Here is an 18,072-nt window from a genome sequence, read left to right on the forward strand (position 1 = left end):
GTTTGGTGAAACTAATTTCTTCTTGTTCATATATGGGATTCATCTAAAGAGCGATTCTATTTATTTAATTATAACCACAACTAGCTAATTAGATTATGTTTTGTATGCATCCGTCAAAAGTTTTAAGACCATAAAATACATACATGTGTACGTCGATAATTGATATTCTTACATTACAATTTTAGAAATAGGAATATCCCATATATATCGTCTACGAATGCATGCTTCTTTAACAACGACGGTTCATATATAATAAATGATATAATTAATTATTTTAAAAAGAAGTAAAACCACAATCAAGAAAAAGGATTCATTGTAATTCCAGTACAGGTACTTAAAATGGAAATCATAAACCAAAGCTTATCAAAACACAATAACAAAAAGACAAGGAAAAGATTAATGACGATGCAGCTGGCGAGAGGGACAAGACGATGCCTTAATGTTATGACAAATTAATTAGGCAGCGTAGATGTGGATATGAAGAGCGATAAGGGAGACAGTGATGCAGGCAAAGAAGATGAGAGTGTGAATGACAATGGCTCCACCGCTTGTCTGAAAACCGCCAAACTCAACCACTTTGGTCTTCCCCGGAAATTGAAACAATACTCCGGGCGTCAATACGATGAACAGAATCACCGACATTAAGACTGGTCCCCAATTCAACGCCATATCAATGTAAAGAATCAATCAGCTAGTTGATAAAAGTATACAATCTACGAGTTTGGTATAGGATTTAGGTATAGTTGTACATTTTGATGCACAGATGTATGTATCTTAATTTATAGAATGCTTGGATTAACATGGAAAATCTTAATGAAACAGTGGCTTGAAACGGAGGAAATTACGAAGTTTGCATGGTGAAGGAAAGAACTATTCTCTGCAGCTACTCGATTGTGTCATAATTATTTATTATAATAACGACATACTATGTATTGATTGTTGGGTATGCTAAGAATCTGATTCTTGTCTCACAAACATGTGGTCTGTCTCTTGTTTTTTTTGTTATAAGAGACACTTGCCTTTTATTTTTTTCATTTGGCTAGAAGAGCCATGGCCTTTGCGAGTATGTCTTTATTTTGAGTTCAGTAGTAATTAAGTAATTCAATAAAGGCCTAGTAACTTAATATTTGTAAGAAATAGTGGTTACTCCTGACTTATTTGAAGACAACATCAAATTGATAAGTTTATATTAGCAGCTGATCGAATAATTAGGAGGCGACGTTATGTGCCAAAAACAAAGGTGATAAAATCAATTGTTGTCCATATAATTTTTAGACCTTATCCATATCCGAGTCAAGCCGCTCACACATCTTCAATTTTTATTTTATTTTAAATAAAGATCACATCTTTATTTATTATATAATTAAAACGCATGAGTTCTATTTCTTTTTATTTATTGAGGCGATTCTTTTTTTTTTTTTTGGGTAAGAACGCGATTTTTTTAATATATTGAATAGCATGTTGGTCTACTATAAAATATTTGTATATATTTTTCTCAAATAAAAAGACAAGGGAAAACGACTCTTCACCCTATCGTTGATATCCAAACGCGATCCTTGATAAGAAAACGTATAACCGAAAATAATAGATAAAGAAAAAACATATAACCAAACAAACCAACCATATTCATCACTGGATTTAATGCCAAAAAGTAAAACAGTGTCTTATGCTCTGTTGCAAAGAAGACATCAGACATGCATGCAAGTTGTGTAACTTGCGTTCATCTAATTAGAGCTACTGGCCAAAAAAAAAGACATGCTTGCAAGTTGTGTATTATTAAAAGTTATAGTATTATTATTACAAACCAAGATTAAACCTATCTAATGACAGCCTGACAGGTCACGGTGCACCCATCACACATCGATTATAAAGTAAGGCTCTCTGAATTAATGATAACGGAAAATAAACTTAGAACGGGTAGTTGATACTTCATGATCTTTAGATTGATAATGACACCACTCACACTACCATAAAACATAGCAAATGAAAACAGTTGTATTCTTTTAATTGGATTCTCTTCTTTTAGTGAGTATATGTGTCCCTTTACAAAATACAGCTAATTGTATCTTATGAAATATTAGAAGTGACAATATATCCAGACCAGAAAATATATGGTTATATTGATTCTAATATGAAGATATTTATTTTCATATTTTCTCACATGTATCTCGTTTCATAACGTTCTCGAAATTCCGTCCGAAGAAATAATTAGTTGTGGTAAGATTTCATTCAATCGGTACGAACAATAACAAGATCAAATGACGTTATTACTTTAGTTTGGGAGGCATTCACTCATGGTTAGACTTTTTTGTATAATTTCTTTTAGCCAACTCAACGTACGTGCATGTATATTATAGTTGGTAAATACTAGACTATTCCACATCTACTAATAAGATTAACGTGTGTTTTAGTCGGGCTATATATATTATTCTAGTTTTCGTAATTATGCTAATCACACTTGCATTTGTATATTTATATATCTTCTTCTTCTTTTTTTTGGCGGCATATTTATATCATCTTTAGAGAAAATAATATAATGAAGATAGTGTAGTACATTATTTGTTAACGATCGCCCTTTGCAAAAAAAATAGCCGTCGCCATATAGAGAGAGTGAAGAGAGAGAGTTCGAGAGAAAAATTGAAACGATACATCGAGTTTTTTTTCTCTCACCTTACCCATAAAACAACAACCTATTACAGAAAAACACGTGTTATGAGAGACGCATAAAAAATGTTCCGTTTGTAGGAACGTATCTTTCATTTTTCTATGACTTTAATTTAAATTAATCCTTTTAATTATGTAGGACGGACGAAGGACGGACCAATGCCCATGCTCTTAATTAGAAGACTCAAGCGTGCCGGCACACGATTAAAGAAAAAAAAATGGACGTCACGCACATAAACAGAAGTACACAGAACATTGAAGAAGAAGAGTGACCAACGAGTGGTGTAACAACAAATCCTACATTTAACCATTCATTAGTATTCACTCTGTTTTAAAATATAAGATATTTTAGCTAAAACACGCATAATAAAAAATGTTTACTTTTAAAATTTTTAACTAATCAGAAATAATTAAAACTACATCAAATAAATAATCAAAAATATATAATTAATCTAAAAGTTGCTTCAAAAATTGAAAACATTTTATGTTATAAAACAAACAAAAACTTTTAAAACATCATATATTATGAAACATACTATTATCGATCATTTTTTTTTCCACATTATTATTATTATTATTATTATTATTATTATTATTATTATTTTGTTCTTCAATTTGTACACGTTTTTCCTTAATGAAATCCACTAGTAAGTTATAAGAATCATATATTCATATGTATAAATTAACAGTTATCATAATTTAAACAGATTAAACAGTAATCACGCCTTTGTAATAACTATTTTACTGATTTGGTTTCCAAAGGCCAGTTTTGTCTTTTTCAATTAAAAGACCATAAAAAGGATAAAATCGTGTCAAAGACAGACAGACGAATATTCAAAAAGAAGAAATTAAAAGAAAGAAAAAAAAGTTGTTTTTTCTTTCTTTCCCAAAGACGACATATTTCGCCGATCGTCGTCCTCTGATCCGAATCTTTCCCGGATTCTCCCGGTGGTGGAGATAAGAAAAGAAGGAAACCCAGAAAGAAATATTCTAAATGGCGTCGACCACGCGAGAAAAGTTTGTGTCTTTCATAAACAACAGATGGCTCGTGTTCGTGGCTGCCATGTGGATACAGTCTTGTGCTGGCATGGGTTATTTGTTCGGAAGCATTTCTCCGGTCATCAAAAGCTCCTTAAACTATAACCAGAAGGAGCTTTCCAGACTTGGAGTCGCTAAAGATCTCGGTGATAGTGTCGGCTTCATTGCCGGTACTCTCTCTGAGATCTTGCCTCTCTGGGCCGCTCTTCTTGTCGGAGCTGTTCAGAACCTCTTCGGTTACGGTTGGGTTTGGCTTATCGTCACCGGTCGAGCCCCGGTTCTTCCTTTATGGGCTGTGAGTTATTTGATTCTTTCTTCCATTCTTTGATTTCTCCATCGATTAAAGAAACTGCATGTGGCCCCTTCAGATTCATCTGTGGGCGAAAGTTTTTGGGTACTGAGCTAAATAAAAAAATTGGAGACTTTCTATTTCGAATCTCTGAAACTGTTTTTGCTTTTAAGGTTGTTAGGTTACTAATACGTCGCTGTCAATTTTATTACAGATTCCTCTCTTTTTTTTTTCTCTTCATCTCTTGTTCTGTTTTTGTTGAAAAAGGTTCTGCTTCTGGAGAATTTGTTAGCATTTCTGTTGATGATGTAGTCGATTGGCTGGTTCCAACTTGATCATAGGCTTAGTATGTTCAGTTCTATGCTGATACAACCCTTTTTTGAATGATTTAATTCTCTTTGTTTTCAGATGTGTATTCTCATATTCATTGGGAACAATGGTGAAACCTACTTCAATACTGGAACATTAGTCTCTGGTGTTCAGAACTTCCCCAAGAGCCGAGGTCCAGTGGTGGGTATTCTCAAAGGGTTTGCTGGACTAGGTGGCGCGATCATGTCTCAGATATATACAGTGATCCACTCATCTAACCCGGCTAATCTCATTCTCATGGTCGCTGTTACGCCTGCGGTTGTCGGTGTTTCCCTCATGTTCTTAATCAGACCCGTTGGTGGTCACAAGCAGATCCGTCCCACCGATGGAGCTAGCTTTACTTTCATCTACGGTGTCTGCCTTCTGCTCGCTGTCTATCTCATGGCAGTTATGCTTATTCAAGATGTTGTCGTCGTTAGTCACAACATCATCACTGTGTTCACCATTGTGTTGTTTGTCATTCTTGTTGTTCCAATCTTGGTTCCAATCATGACAAGTTTCTTCACAGAGACGAATGAGCCTAACGACACAATCGAAGAACCTCTTGTCCCAAAACGGGATGACCAAGAACCAGGGCTGCAGACACCTGATCTAATCTTGAGTGAAGTGGAAGATGAGAAGCCAAAGGATGTAGATTTGCTTCCTGCCTCAGAGAGACATAAGAGAATTGCGCATTTGCAAGCACAGCTAATGCAGGCAGCTGCAGAGGGGGCGGTTAGGGTGAAGAGACGGAGAGGGCCTCACAGAGGAGAAGATTTTACTCTAACGCAGGCACTGGTAAAGGCCGACTTCTGGCTCATATTCGTCTCCCTGCTGCTCGGTTCTGGTTCGGGTTTGACAGTAATTGACAATCTTGGTCAGATGAGTCAGTCTCTTGGTTATGATAACACTCACGTGCTTGTCTCTATGATTAGCATTTGGAACTTCCTTGGACGCGTCGGCGGTGGTTACTTCTCCGAGCTCGTTGTCAGGTTTGATATCTTAGAAAGCCTATGATATGTGGATTACATATCTTCTCTTTGTGCTCTGTTCTGATCTTGATTTGAACGATGTGCAGGGACTACGCGTATCCAAGGCCGGTAGCAATGGCTTTGGCTCAGCTAGTAATGTCAGTAGGACACATCTTCTTTGCGTACGGATGGCCCGGAGCGATGTACATTGGCACGTTGTTGATTGGACTCGGCTATGGTGCCCACTGGGCTATTGTCCCAGCTACTGCCTCTGAGCTCTTTGGTTTGAAGAAGTTTGGAGCTTTATACAATTTCCTGACACTGGCAAACCCGGCTGGATCCCTGGTGTTCTCGGGTATGATTGCGAGTAGCATCTATGACCGGGAAGCAGAACGGCAAGCACAAGGATCCGTGTTTGATCCAAATGACGCCCTTAGATGCAATGGTACTATCTGTTTCTACTTGACGTCACTCATAATGTCTGGATTCTGCATCATCGCTTGCATCTTGAGTATGATTCTTGTGCGTCGTACCAAGTCCGTTTACACTCACCTCTATGGCAAGACCCGTACCTAAGATATGTTCCCTATCATATGTGATCGTGCTCAGCTTCTTATTCTTTGGTTTTTGTTTTCGATTCTCCGGTACAGAAGTTTTCGTCTCTGTGTCGATTTTTTTTTTTGGGGTTTCTGTATCAATTTTGTTGTCGTTATTGTCAATTTTGTATTTGATTTGTACGTTTTTTTTTTTGTATTCATATCCGCGGCAACATCTACGCAAAGATCTGTAGACACTCCTCATGTATAAAATAAATTTCAGTTTCAAATAATGTTTGGGATCTGATTAATCTTGAGAAATAGCTCAACCATTACAATTTAAGATAGTTCCATTGTGGATTATGATGACATTTTAATGTAGCAAAAGCTTAAAATCAATAGCTTCAGAATTTATATGTTTTATGTTTTGAACATTCGTTCGATAAAAGCTAGTTAAAAGCAGAGCAGTCCCTTCGAATCTCTCCTTGGTTTCCAACCTTAACACCAACGCGGCCAAGATTCCTCATAGCAGAAGTAAAAGCGGCGTAGAATTCTCCAGCGTTGTTAGCAAACCTCATTACTGTAGACTGAGACGAGAGATCGTTGAACAGAACTTGATCGGAGGTGAAAAGGCCTTTCCGAGCCACGAGGTTCTGGTAGTATAGATTGTCGAAGACACGTCCGGTGGTTAGGTCAATGTCTGCGACTTGGTCTGGGTCCCAGCCAGCACGACGGCAAGTTTGCATCAGCTGCTGTGCGTAGGCAGGGTCGAGCGTAGGGTCCAGGGGCATAAATGCCGAGAAGTTGTAGAGACGGTTGGCGAAACGGTTGCAGTGAGAGAAACCAATGGTGTGTGCGCCTGAGAGAGCAATCATATCGGTAAGTGAAAGCCCGTTGCTAGCGAAGTTCTCGACTAAACCTCTCACGTCAAGCCCTGGTTCAGGTAACTTCCCGGTCACTCTAGACGCCTTGGAGACGAGCCCGTCTCGTCTTCCTAGCTCCACCTTAAACCCTGGCCCTCCAGCCTGCCAATGTAGCATAGTTAATAATGTTGACACATGGCTAATTAAATGAAAGTCAGTGGCGGAGCGTGGACTTACGAGGACGACGACGTCTCTAGCGGCGAGAGCCAAAATATCGGCACATGACACAACACCTGGACATAAAGCTTCTACAGCGGTTTTAGCCTTAATCACAGTGTCGAATCCGTCTCCGGCGAGAGATTTATTGTCAGGCGCGTCCTTCTCTGCGTCTCCATTCTCAGATGCTATCAACACAGACGCATCACATCCCTACAAAAAAAACAAACCAAATTATATTCACAACTTAGAAAAGAGAAAAACAAAAAAAAAAAACCCCCAAACAACATAATACAACTTTGTAGATCTATTAACGTTTTCTACATACTTCGACAAAACAGTCGTGGAAGAACATCCGTAATGTTGCCGGAGCCGTCGTGAAAGTTTGTTGAAATTTTGTAGTAACCGCCTGCTGAACGATGCGCTCCACGTTGGGGCATGTGGAGGAGTAGTAATTCTCCGACAGTTGAGCACCCGACTCGGCCACCATGTAAAAGAGCAACATCCCCCACATCATTATCATGTTTCTTTTTGCATCGTCACTGCGACTACGAGTATCCATATTGATAGGTTTTGTCTTTTGTTTCTTATTAAACTCTTCTCTTAATACAGTCGTCTCTTGAATATATAGGACCTCACCAATCTTTTTCGACCCTCTGATATGCCACCGCATTAATTTATGGCCGCTGGATATAGTCTTACAGTATAAATGTGTTTTTAGTTTTTTGTCAATGAATAAACGTAACAGAAAAAAAAATGTTTATTGACTTTTTGATGATTAAAATATCTAGTCACATTCACAGGTGAATGCCAGAAGTTTTACAACTAGGATATTCTCACCTTTTACTTGAGCGAGAAGGTGAATGCCAGAATTAAAATTTCTTGAGTTAGAGGGTTTTACTGACAGTGACATTCTAACAAACTTCATTAGGTCAGGTCATCTGCATGGAAACGTTTCTGAGAGATTTTAAAACCAAATTGTCTTGATGAAACGTATAAAGTATAGCTAACTAATACATTGTCGTTAAACAAAAAATGGATAAAATAAATTCAAAGTATGAGTTTGAAAAGAAGTCTTTGTCGACCCCTAATATGTTAATGATTTTGACTGATCCTTGAATTCAGCGGATCGGAGTACCTGTTCTAATTTAGTTCATCAACTTTAGCTCAACGGTTCTAAACATTGAAGCCGATATTCAAAATAAACATTTAATATATCCAAATTTGGTTTCTTCCGACACAGCTTTCTTTTGGTATGATAAATATGATAATTTATTTTTTTAATCTACCATATCACCGCACTAGTTCTCTTTCTTATTATAATAGAAACTTTAACAATTATTCATATTGCTGTTTAGGTTAAAGTGTTATTTTCTACCAAAAAAATAATAATAATAATGATAGCGTGGTGTAAGTCAAGATGATCTCTCTGTTATGCTCATTTCAATTTCAACCACAAATATAATAAAACTATTTATAAGCTCATTGTAGGTGAAGAATATATTGTATAAATTTTATGAGCACACGTCCCCAAACTACAAGAGCATAACCAATTTTTTTTTTTGACAGCTTAACTTTGATCTATAGAATTAATGTTTTTAATTATCACCGGAAACTCGTTGCATTGGACAAATTAATCTAAATTAACCTCTAGTAAAAAAATTGATTCGTAGTATATATGATGAAGGATCCGTATCAAGAGGCAATGAGTCATCATGACTCGTGTAAACTGTGAGTGACAAGAGATTTTTCCTTTTTCTTTTTCCCCAACTCTTATTTATTTTAGAAACAAATTAATTCATGTTTCTTGTATATGGGCCTAAGTTGGGCCTAATGAAAAGTGGACATGATAATATAGTCCAGAAAGGATCCAGTTAGTAAACCGGAGCGGAGGAAAATATTCAGTAGTTAGATGCTTGTTTTTATTTCATGTTTGTGAGACGAAGAAAACGAATTTTATTTGAATTTTGTTGTTCTGCTTTGTGGAGAGGCGATGGCTATGGGTATGGCGGTAGACACGGTGGGGGAGTTAGCATTTCCGGTATGGAATCCAATCCGGCGAAGATTTCCTCCGGATTCGCCCTTCTTTGCATCTGGAAACGTCGAGCGTGAACTACTAGCTAAACAGGTACTTACTTCTTCTGGAATCTGAATCGGTCGAAATCTTATGTATGTAATGCTCTTCTTATGGAATTACTCTTCACAGATCAATTTCGATTTTTATTTTTCTTGTCCTTGCGAGCTAAATTAAGTTAACGATGATATTATGGCATTAGCTTTGCCCAAATCGAAAGGTCGAATTGTTTATTTCGTTGTCTCTCGAAACGTTTTTTTTTTTTTTGGTGTGGAATTCATCTCCGTAGTGATGATACTTGATTCGGTTTCGATCTATTTGGTTGTTCTGTAATAACGGTCTAAACTTGGAAGTTTTTTTTTTTGGTGTTCTGATTAGGTCTAGCTTGTCAATTTTGGATTAAAACGATTGATTCATTCTTGTTCTGGTTTGATATCCATGGAATTGTATGATGTTTTTTTGACCAATCATTGTCTGTCATCCTACAATACTAGTAAGAGTTTTTAGAGTCCTAAGGAGGATTTGATTGACAGGTGGCATTGGACTTAACAGAAGATGAAATCAACCATCTTCAGATAATTGTGGAAACTGAAAGCAGGTATATGTTTTATCCTTCTTCACGGATGGGATTTTTGTTTGTTTTTCTGTTAGTAAATGTACAAGATTTAATCAACTATGGCAATGGTTATAATTTGCAGATTTAGATTATTGCTTGCGGGAGTTGAATGTTTGTTTTTACATTGGTTCCTTGATGTGTATACTGCAGCTAATAATCTGAACAGACTTTTTCTTTTCTTTTCTTGGTGACTCTGGTTTGGTGTCAGTTATCCTACATCTGATTGTTGGTAATATATAGTAACCAAATGGCCATGAATTGTTATGTAAGTAGTTCTCTTTCGATATCAACATTTTTTAAGTGGCAACTAGTAATAGCAATGACTATATCGTGTGTCACTGATCTAGTTTCAATTCCAACTTTTGTCCACACTCCACAAGTCTCCGTTGATGGTCACGAGCTTCACTTTTTTTGCAGCAGAAGAATCTCGTGTCCCATTGCTGGCTGCCCTGAGCGCCTGAAATCTTTGGACCATTTTGAAGATCACTATAATGCACGACACACGGCGTCTTGTTCAGTATGCTCAAGGGTCTACCCTACTTCTCGCTTGCTAAGTATCCACATATCCGAAGCACACGACTCTTTTTTTCAAGCTAAAGTTGCTCGGGGTTATGACATGGTATGCACTATATACTCTTTATCTCTTTGTGCAACTATTAAGTGCCGTTTTGAGGCAGTGCTCTAACTGTGATACCGCTCCTGTCATTGTTTTACATGGATATCTTTAAACTTCACCTGTGATCGTCCTTATTTCTTCTCTCATGAACATATTTACGCAGTACGAGTGCCTTGTGGAAGGGTGTGGATTGAAGTTCAAGACCTACAAAGCCCGGCATCGACACTTAGTTGACAAACACAAGTTCCCAACAACATTCGAGTTCTTCAAGAGGACCCAACTCTCAAAGAAGCGAAGAGAGAAACTTCAGAGGCAACATGTATCAAAGCTGAAACACAAAGAAGACAAAGAAGAAGCTTCTTCAGATGCTAATGCTATGGAAGTAGAAGACAAAGCCAGCGTTGACGGTCTTGTCTCAGCACTGTCCACGCTAACCACCGCAGACACAACTCCTTCAAATGTCAGCTTCGGTCGACGCCATGGTCGTGGGCTGACCTTTGTTCCACGGTCTGTTCATAGGGAGAAACGGACCGAATATTCTTCTGCACCAGGGCCTACGAATTAGTCATGGTCTTATAGTTCCTAATCTGCGTGCCACCAGGGCCAATGAATTAGTCATGATCTTATAGTTCCTACTCCCTAGTCTGCGGTAAGATGTTGAAGAAAAATTTATCACATTGTTAGCTGCTGTGTGTTTTGACGAATCACTCGAGTAACACACGATCTAAAGGCTAAACCGGTCCTTTTAAGTAATTTATATAGAGCAGGACTCTTTTATTTGGTGCCGAATTATTAATTAAAAAAAAAAAACCACGTGATGTGATTAATTAGGACTGCGTCCCGTTTCCAGTTTTGTAGCTAAACGTTGCACCGTTCTAGTAACGTTAGACGGCAAGCTTTTCTGTTGGACCAAGCTTTTCTGTCTCAGGCATTAAGGACACTGCCAGGATTTATAACCTTGTCGGGGAAAAAGAAAGAAGCTCCAAAAATTGAAACACACAAATTAAAAATCCAACAGCTTCTCTCATTCAGGGATTCTGCAATCTAGGGTTTCGTCTGTCTGGTAAAATTTGTTGCTTTACTAATTTCTTTAAACCTAGTTTTCGATTCTAATCTTTTACCTTCCTTATACAGTCTGCTTGTTTGGACTCTGTTTTTTTTTTCATTTGGTTTTTAGATCTCAGTGCTTGCTTTGAACTGTAGTGTTCGTTCAGTTTGGTAATCTCTGAAATTTTTGGTATCATGAAATGTGTTTAAAGTTTCATACTTTTGGAGAAATTTTGATTAAGAAATCGAAATGGAACTCGTGGAACTTGTTATTATTTAAAAATCCAATATTCTTTAGGATTGGTTGGTGAAATACTATAGTTTATTTTATTTTTTGGTATGGTAGGTGTCTCTATCAAACCAAAGCATTTGGAGATGGAGAGCATGCGCAGCTTTTGGCAGCTAGGGGATGAGCTCCGAGGACAATCGAAAGCTTCAGAGGATCAGAAGTGGTTCATGGCTGCATCTAAACTAGCTGACCAGACTAGATCCAAGGGAGAACGTTCGAACAATCTTGATCTATCAAAGGGTCCAGTTGAGATAAGGCCGAGGGAGAAATTTGGGTTTCAAGAAGAGAACAAGTTTGAGACTTTTAACATCAACATGATGAACTCGGAGCTCAAGTTCAATGCTGGCTACGATTTTAATGTTTTTGGCCATAAACACCTGAGTGGAGGCAAATTTAGCTACAATCAGTTCTCTAACAGAGAAGGTAACAACAACTTTCGCAGCACTCACAACAGTGACTCCATGAATGCTGCTACAGAAAAAAGGTTCAAGACCTTACCTGCCTCGGAGTGTCTCCCAAAGAGTGAAGTGCTTGGTGGTTATATCTTTGTCTGTAACAACGACACAATGCTGGAAGATCTGAAGCGCCAGCTCTTTGGTATTCATCTCATCTTGGAGTTTGTCCATTTAAGGGTTACATCTCCTTTTTCATATGTACTTATGTCTTCTTCTGTGTCTGTCAGGTCTGCCACCGAGATACAGGGACTCTGTTAGGACGATAACACCAGGCCTGCCTCTGTTTCTCTACAACTACACAACTCATCAGCTGCATGGAATTTTCGAGGTTTGTTCTATAGCACTTTGATTTGTCAATGGTGTTCATGTCTTGCTCGATGACTCCATGTCTCCAAGAATTGTTGCTTCTCTTTGTTTTGTACAGGCAACAACCTTTGGAGGTTCAAACATTGACCCTACTGCTTGGGAGGACAAGAAATGCAAAGGAGAATCCAGATTTCCTGCACAGGTTTCATTTTTCTTCTCTGATGTGGATTCTGTCTTTCATCTTTTTTCAATGGTTGATTTGATTCACACAACCTCAAATGGTGATTGACAACATGATAGGTGAGAATTCGTGTAAGGAAACTGTACAAAGCTTTGGAAGAGGATGCTTTCAGGCCGGTTTTGCACCACTATGATGGTCCCAAGTTTCGACTCGAGCTCACCATTCCTGAGGTATGCAAATCATTTCATACATGCTGTTCTTGTTCCACTAATTTTAATTTTAGCGTTTCCTAATCAAATTGTTGATGACACAGACACTTGCCCTGCTGGATCTCTGTGAACAAGCTGGTTCTCCCTAAGCTCAAAGCCCTTGCAGATCCTATTTACATCTGGGAATTAGTGTCTACTTATTCCAAGGCTTCAAGTGTGTATTTGTATGTGTGCTTTCTACATAAAAGTAGAAATTAAGAATGTCTCACTGGAAAATAAACCATGATTGTGAAAGATTCATGTGTCACAAAATGTGTTCATATATAATCATGAAACTAGAATGATCATGACATCTCCCTGCAAAAATATCTTGTTTATGAGTCTATGATCCTCTCCCAAACAGTTTTCAATCAGAGAACTGCAACATACAACAAAGCAATAATAAGTAGCAGCCATGTGGGTTTTACTGAGACTGTTCCACCAAGAGGAAGAACGATCACTTCATCAATCACAGGACCACAAACATCCTCTTTTGTCATTGTAACTGAGTAGCTGGTAAAACTTATCTGTGCTGCATCTTTGTCTGCTTCAAACACTAACCCAAACTTCTCACCAGAACCAGTCCCATTGCTCTCCAGTGTGAAGTTTTTAGCTACAGATCCAGCTTGAACTCCCTTTGCATGCATCGTTAGCAAAGGGTGTGATCCTAATGTCCTGTGCATGCATCGTTAGCATCTCCTAAAGTAAATGTTAGGTTGTATCGCGAACCTTCACTTGTGTCTTTTGTTGCTGTCTGTATGCCTGATGGAGCTGTGTGAGACAAAATTTCTATTGCAGCTTTGCCTTCTGGGACATAGAAGTGCTCCGAGTCTATGTATCTGACTGTTCCTATAACAGACCACTGCCTTAATGCTGACTGGATCAGGCTTGGCACCGCGTCAATCAGAACTCCATCGGGTGAGTTAGGCAAGAAACCCGGTCCAGATTCAAATCCACCATTGATTAAGAGGTTACCTACACCAACAAAATCATAATATGAGTCTATGCAGCTAGATTAACTTATAGAAACCAGATCTGCTTTCATCATGTTCCGTGTTGAGCTATGAGTTCAGCATTAGCATTCTCGGATTTGATGACTTAACAAAGCAGAAAAACACAAAAGGGACAAGGAGAAGTAACTTACCACTGTCTTGGACCAATGTTACACCAACAGTCTTGATAAGCAATGTGTCAATGATAGGCCAACATGTGGAGTTTGTATCAGAATCAGAATCTATTGTCTGACTTTCAAGAACCAAGTTAATAGGCTCACCATTCCCCCAACTACCCAAGTTATGACTGTAGCTCTGCCATGAAACCTTACTGTAGTTTTGTTGGTAAGAAACAACCGCATTACTATCTGGCCCCGAGACACTGAGACCAGCAGAGGTCGAACAGTTGTGGCCTGCGCGGATCAGTGCAAATGTGAGGATGTAGTTCACATCATCACCTCTGGCAATGAATGTTTGATTGATCTTGCCATCTTCACCAAGCTGAATAGCATGTCCGGCATCAGGCAGTTCAAGTGAAGTAACATATTGCACTGTCCCTTGTAATGTCCACCCAGGGAGTGTAGTGTTCTGATCCAGCAACACAAACGGGCTAGTGCTTGCATTCGAGTTTTTTGGTGGAGATTCGAAGTCTGGATTTTCCAGAAAATCTGCGTATGAAAATGCACAAACTTTACTTAATCAATACGAAGACAGGTAATGTATGTAACAACCGGGTCCTGTAGCAATGGACATCAGTGGCCAAAATTTTGAGTTTTGAAGATGAATGAGCAAACATATAAATAAAGGCACCTGAAGAGGCAACCGAAGATACGAGAAGCAACACGAAAATTCTCTGAAACCACATCATAGCCATTTGCTTCAGACTGACTATAGAGAAGAAGACTTTGAATGTCAATGTTTCTTGGATCCAGTGATTATGTCGTTTTTAAAAAAATGTAATCATGTTGTAACATGTCAATGTTTGCATACAGATTGTATGATACAGTTGACCATATTTATCTCTCTATCCCGTATATAACTAACAATATAAAGTTGCAATCAATTTTGGTTTATTAAAAAAATTGATTTGGTTTACTTACATGAAAAACGGTTCAGTTTCAGTTTCGGTTTCGGAAAAATAAAAATTAATTGGTTTATTATGAATCAATTTTACACTCGGTAGTCGGTAATCGGTAATCGGTAATCGGTAATCGGTAATCGGTATACAAACACGCGCCTCGGGAAAAAATTATGATACCACCATAAACATTAATCGGCTCTTTTTACGTATAAGTATTTTAATCAAACTGAAGCTGAATGAATGTGATTTGGATCTTTTGCATTACTATTATATATTTTTGTAAAGGTATAGAGACACACGACACATTGATATACACTTGGAACGCGCTAAACCAACGCTTTTCTCTTCAACCTTATTAACAAAATTTATCTCTTACAATGATAATTTTGTCTCCGCCCTTACTCAACCTATTCTACCCAATAAGATTGACCCCGACTAAGAATGAATCTGAAACTTTCTCTTTTCTATCTAACACAACACCCTGTGTAGATCTAAGAGAAAAAAAAACAACCCTCTCTCTTTTTATCTATGAGAGACGAAAACCAACCCCCTCTCTTTTCTATCTAAACTCTCACCAGTGTAGATCTAAGAGAAAGAAAAACAATTCTCTGCGCACTTAATCACCTCCCTGATTAACGTCACAGAGAACTAGGAACACACCTTCTAAGCCTTATTTTTCTGGCTTTTAAGTTTACAACTGTATCAATATTCTAGAGTGCTCAAATTGGCTCGTGGCCTACTCCTAAAATATATATACACAACTTGAAAAACCCTAGAAGACGAATCTCCAAGTATCAAGGAATAAGGAAACTGTTTGCTTTCATTCTTATCTTTTCCTTATTTGTTGTAGAGAATAGTCTTCATATCTCCAAGGATAAGGAAACTTCTTAATGCTCAAGTTTATCATTTCCTTAATTTCCTACGGAGAATATTCTTCATATCTCCACGACCAATCTCGTCTCTATCTTCAATGCCAAGTCATCAACTTTCCTCAACACATAATCACATCCACTCACGTCTTGCCACGTCAGCTCACACATTCACGTCAGCACCTCGAACGTCTGTGATCTGATGCAGCTTCCTGATTGATACAACACTGTGTTCGGCACAACGATTTGTTCCTCACAGCGAGTTGTTCTAGAATCTGCATTTACAATTTTTAGCCAAAAGAAAATGGTGGTATAATTATCTATGATAGGTTTGCATAATAGATTAACAATGAGCAAGTCTTAAAGGAGTGAAGCCTAATAGGGTGCTTATAATAAAATTGTGTGACTCAAGATGAAAGTTATTGATTCAGAACAAGTTGGGCTTGAAATTTATTGTTTTCACTCGTCCATATGATATTTTTGCAACCTTCGCCAATCGGACAACTAAATCTGAATCTACACATTTACCGATTTACGTAACATAAACAATAGTATATAATTACTAAACAAAAATTACATATTGAAAACGATTGCAACGTAGGACTAACAACACATTTTTGCTCTCTATAAACATTAAGCAATGTGTCTCATATACGCTAAAATCCAATATTACAAATATGAGACAATCAACATATGGTAAAATCCATTATAGGAAAACATTATATCCAATACTACAGATCAAATACACTATTTTACAAAATGACTAAACTAACAATTTTCGTATGCTACACTCAACTACCACCAAAACAGTGCTAATTTGATCGATTCAGATACGTTAACAAATTAGTATTTCAATAGTAACCGAGCGCAACACATGGTATCAATCTTGTAAAATTTAATTGGTTTATTATCAATTTACACTCGGTTTTAGTTTAATCATTTTTCTGTAATGTTTTATTTTGGATCCTAGTTTCAAGAATGATATAATTGAAAATTATACCACCATATTGTGCAATATATATAACTCCATAGTCCATACTGTTCAGTTAATGTTTAAGCAGACTGATCTTTTGTATTACTATAATATATTTTAGCCAAAAAAAAAAATCTTTTTGAATAAACAAAATAAGAAATCAAAAACTACTCTAGTTTAAGCGTTCAAATTTTGTTTCGCTTAGAATTACATTGAAAAAGTATTTTCACTAATATAAATACAGCAAATAGTTGAAGTAACCAACTAACATAACAGCCTCAATTTCTTTTCTTTTTTTGCATAGCAAAACATATATTGGAATCTTGAAAAAGAAAATGGCGACGGCACTGACGTCGGAGACTCGTTTCGGTGTTGTACACCAAATCCACTCCACAACACGTGCAACAGTTGAAATAGTAGCCAACGATGCAACCGTTCTCCAAAGACGACACACGGTGAACGTTATTATCACCTACGATGAGAAGGAAGATAGAGTAACCTTGATTATGTCTCCAACGGAAGCATCTCAACCGTACGTGAGAAGTGTTTGCAATGGTCTTCTACCGGAGATTGCAACGGGATTCTCCTGTGACAACGTGGCACTGTTGGGGTCGGTGGTTAATGGGGCGTCCGAGGTTCTTCTCTTTGCAGGTTCTTCTCCTCCACCTCCGATCACCGTTCAAGCTGTGTTTAGACGTTCTTCTTCGTCAACACATCATAACACCGTAAAGATAACAATATCCGACACAGAAATCTTTACTCCACTTCTTGAAGCAACAATAGTTTCAAAAACAGAAATGAGCATTCACGCATCACAAAGAAATTCTCCGGGAACGATCTTCACTTTCTTGATTCGAAGGCCTTTGGGAGAAGATTTATCAGAAAACTTGATTTTGTCGGCAAGCGACGGGAACAGCTTCAACGTCCCAAGAACCTTGGCACGCATGCTTCTTCGGATGAATAACAACGATGTGAATGCCCTTACGCTATCGGTAGCTAACATTCCAAAACCACTGTTGTGGCTTTTCAGATTTGCTTCCGAGAAAAATTTGAAGTTTAAATCAGAGATGGTGAGAGATTTGATGATGTCCCCATCAGTTTTGATTTTAAGGATATTAGAGTGGTTACCCTACCTTTGGATCGAGGAGGTGGGTGTCTGGGGCTGTAAGATTCTTGGCAACAGAATCAATTTTGATGTAGGACATGGTATACATGGTGTAGCCTTGTCTTTAGGTTTTGATGATTAACATTTGTACAAACAAAAATGACTATTAGGAAGCATGAGTCCTTTTTGTTCTGAATCTACAAATCTCTTTGTCACCAAGGAAATGAATAACATATGATCTCCTTGGAAGGGTCCTTATTACTTGGGATAATTCATGTGTTGCAATGGATAGCTC

The 18,072-nt window shown here is 37.8% G+C and overlaps 5 protein-coding genes and 1 pseudogene across 9 annotated transcripts; 3 read left to right on the forward strand and 3 right to left on the reverse strand.

Moving 5' to 3' along the window:
• Positions 1-242: 242 nt before the first annotated feature.
• On the reverse strand, positions 243-872 carry LOC104735430 (uncharacterized). The gene has a single exon (XM_010455223.3). The coding sequence runs from the start codon at positions 667-669 to the stop codon at positions 457-459; it is 213 nt and encodes a 70-aa protein (XP_010453525.1). The 5' UTR covers positions 670-872; the 3' UTR covers positions 243-456.
• A 2,563-nt stretch (positions 873-3,435) lies between these two features.
• Positions 3,436-6,139, forward strand: LOC104735432 (protein NUCLEAR FUSION DEFECTIVE 4). The gene is made up of 3 exons (XM_010455226.2): positions 3,436-3,997; positions 4,400-5,331; positions 5,418-6,139. The coding sequence occupies exons 1-3, from the start codon at positions 3,659-3,661 to the stop codon at positions 5,884-5,886; spliced, it is 1,740 nt and encodes a 579-aa protein (XP_010453528.2). The 5' UTR covers positions 3,436-3,658; the 3' UTR covers positions 5,887-6,139.
• On the reverse strand, positions 6,130-7,739 carry LOC104735431 (peroxidase 55). The gene is made up of 3 exons (XM_010455225.3): positions 7,254-7,739; positions 6,947-7,138; positions 6,130-6,871 (listed from the first exon to the last, which is right to left on the reverse strand). Exons 1-3 carry the CDS (start codon positions 7,596-7,598, stop codon positions 6,296-6,298), a joined length of 1,113 nt encoding a protein of 370 aa, XP_010453527.1. The 5' UTR covers positions 7,599-7,739; the 3' UTR covers positions 6,130-6,295.
• A 726-nt stretch (positions 7,740-8,465) lies between these two features.
• LOC104735433 (uncharacterized) lies at positions 8,466-11,137 on the forward strand. Of its 4 annotated transcripts, none has more exons than XR_015577589.1 (5): positions 8,466-9,053; positions 9,533-9,597; positions 10,036-10,234; positions 10,395-10,880; positions 11,082-11,137. XR_015577589.1 is itself a non-coding variant. In XM_010455228.3 (4 exons), exons 1-4 carry the CDS (start codon positions 8,919-8,921, stop codon positions 10,794-10,796), a joined length of 801 nt encoding a protein of 266 aa, XP_010453530.2. In that variant the 5' UTR covers positions 8,466-8,918; the 3' UTR covers positions 10,797-11,010. The 4 variants fall into 4 exon arrangements, 2 of the variants coding, with proteins under 2 accessions (XP_010453530.2, XP_010453529.2); XR_015577588.1 differs by having other exon boundaries at positions 8,850-9,053; positions 10,033-10,234; XM_010455228.3 differs by lacking the exon at positions 11,082-11,137 and having other exon boundaries at positions 10,395-11,010.
• A 516-nt stretch (positions 11,138-11,653) lies between these two features.
• Positions 11,654-13,101, forward strand: LOC104705685 (B2 protein). The gene is made up of 5 exons (XM_087480425.1): positions 11,654-12,164; positions 12,250-12,350; positions 12,447-12,530; positions 12,629-12,739; positions 12,823-13,101. Exons 1-5 carry the CDS (start codon positions 11,654-11,656, stop codon positions 12,865-12,867), a joined length of 852 nt encoding a protein of 283 aa, XP_087336551.1. The 3' UTR covers positions 12,868-13,101.
• Positions 13,003-14,737, reverse strand: LOC104737984 (BIIDXI-like protein At5g11420; annotated as a pseudogene). The gene is made up of 3 exons (XR_015577587.1): positions 14,560-14,737; positions 13,902-14,417; positions 13,003-13,732 (listed from the first exon to the last, which is right to left on the reverse strand). The product of XR_015577587.1 is annotated as a BIIDXI-like protein At5g11420 (transcript).
• Positions 14,738-18,072: the final 3,335 nt, after the last annotated feature.

Source organism: Camelina sativa, chromosome 13 (genome assembly GCF_030686135.1).
Source record: "Camelina sativa cultivar CO46 ecotype springtype chromosome 13, ASM3068613v1".
Classification (NCBI taxonomy): domain Eukaryota; kingdom Viridiplantae; phylum Streptophyta; class Magnoliopsida; order Brassicales; family Brassicaceae; genus Camelina; species Camelina sativa.

What these genes read in the sequence shown, in the direction of transcription:
- LOC104735430 (XM_010455223.3), bottom strand. Translation starts at nt 669, where the DNA reads ATGGCGTTGAATTGGGGACCAGTCTTAATGTCGGTGATTCTGTTCATC.
- LOC104735432 (XM_010455226.2), top strand. Translation starts at nt 3,659, where the DNA reads ATGGCGTCGACCACGCGAGAAAAGTTTGTGTCTTTCATAAACAACAGA. An exon ending in CGGTTCTTCCTTTATGGGCT is followed by an intron (nt 3,998 to 4,399) that starts GTGAGTTATTTG and finishes CTTTGTTTTCAG; the next exon opens with ATGTGTATTCTCATATTCAT. An exon ending in TTCTCCGAGCTCGTTGTCAG is followed by an intron (nt 5,332 to 5,417) that starts GTTTGATATCTT and finishes AACGATGTGCAG; the next exon opens with GGACTACGCGTATCCAAGGC.
- LOC104735431 (XM_010455225.3), bottom strand. Translation starts at nt 7,598, where the DNA reads ATGCGGTGGCATATCAGAGGGTCGAAAAAGATTGGTGAGGTCCTATAT. An exon ending in TCCACGACTGTTTTGTCGAA is followed by an intron (nt 7,139 to 7,253) that starts GTATGTAGAAAA and finishes TTTTTTTTGTAG; the next exon opens with GGATGTGATGCGTCTGTGTT. An exon ending in CTAGAGACGTCGTCGTCCTC is followed by an intron (nt 6,872 to 6,946) that starts GTAAGTCCACGC and finishes CTACATTGGCAG; the next exon opens with GCTGGAGGGCCAGGGTTTAA.
- LOC104735433 (XM_010455227.3), top strand. Translation starts at nt 8,919, where the DNA reads ATGGCTATGGGTATGGCGGTAGACACGGTGGGGGAGTTAGCATTTCCG. An exon ending in ATTGTGGAAACTGAAAGCAG is followed by an intron (nt 9,598 to 10,032) that starts GTATATGTTTTA and finishes CTTTTTTTGCAG; the next exon opens with CAGAAGAATCTCGTGTCCCA. An exon ending in TTGCTCGGGGTTATGACATG is followed by an intron (nt 10,235 to 10,394) that starts GTATGCACTATA and finishes ATATTTACGCAG; the next exon opens with TACGAGTGCCTTGTGGAAGG.
- LOC104705685 (XM_087480425.1), top strand. Translation starts at nt 11,654, where the DNA reads ATGGAGAGCATGCGCAGCTTTTGGCAGCTAGGGGATGAGCTCCGAGGA. An exon ending in AGCTGCATGGAATTTTCGAG is followed by an intron (nt 12,351 to 12,446) that starts GTTTGTTCTATA and finishes TGTTTTGTACAG; the next exon opens with GCAACAACCTTTGGAGGTTC. An exon ending in TCGAGCTCACCATTCCTGAG is followed by an intron (nt 12,740 to 12,822) that starts GTATGCAAATCA and finishes TTGATGACACAG; the next exon opens with ACACTTGCCCTGCTGGATCT.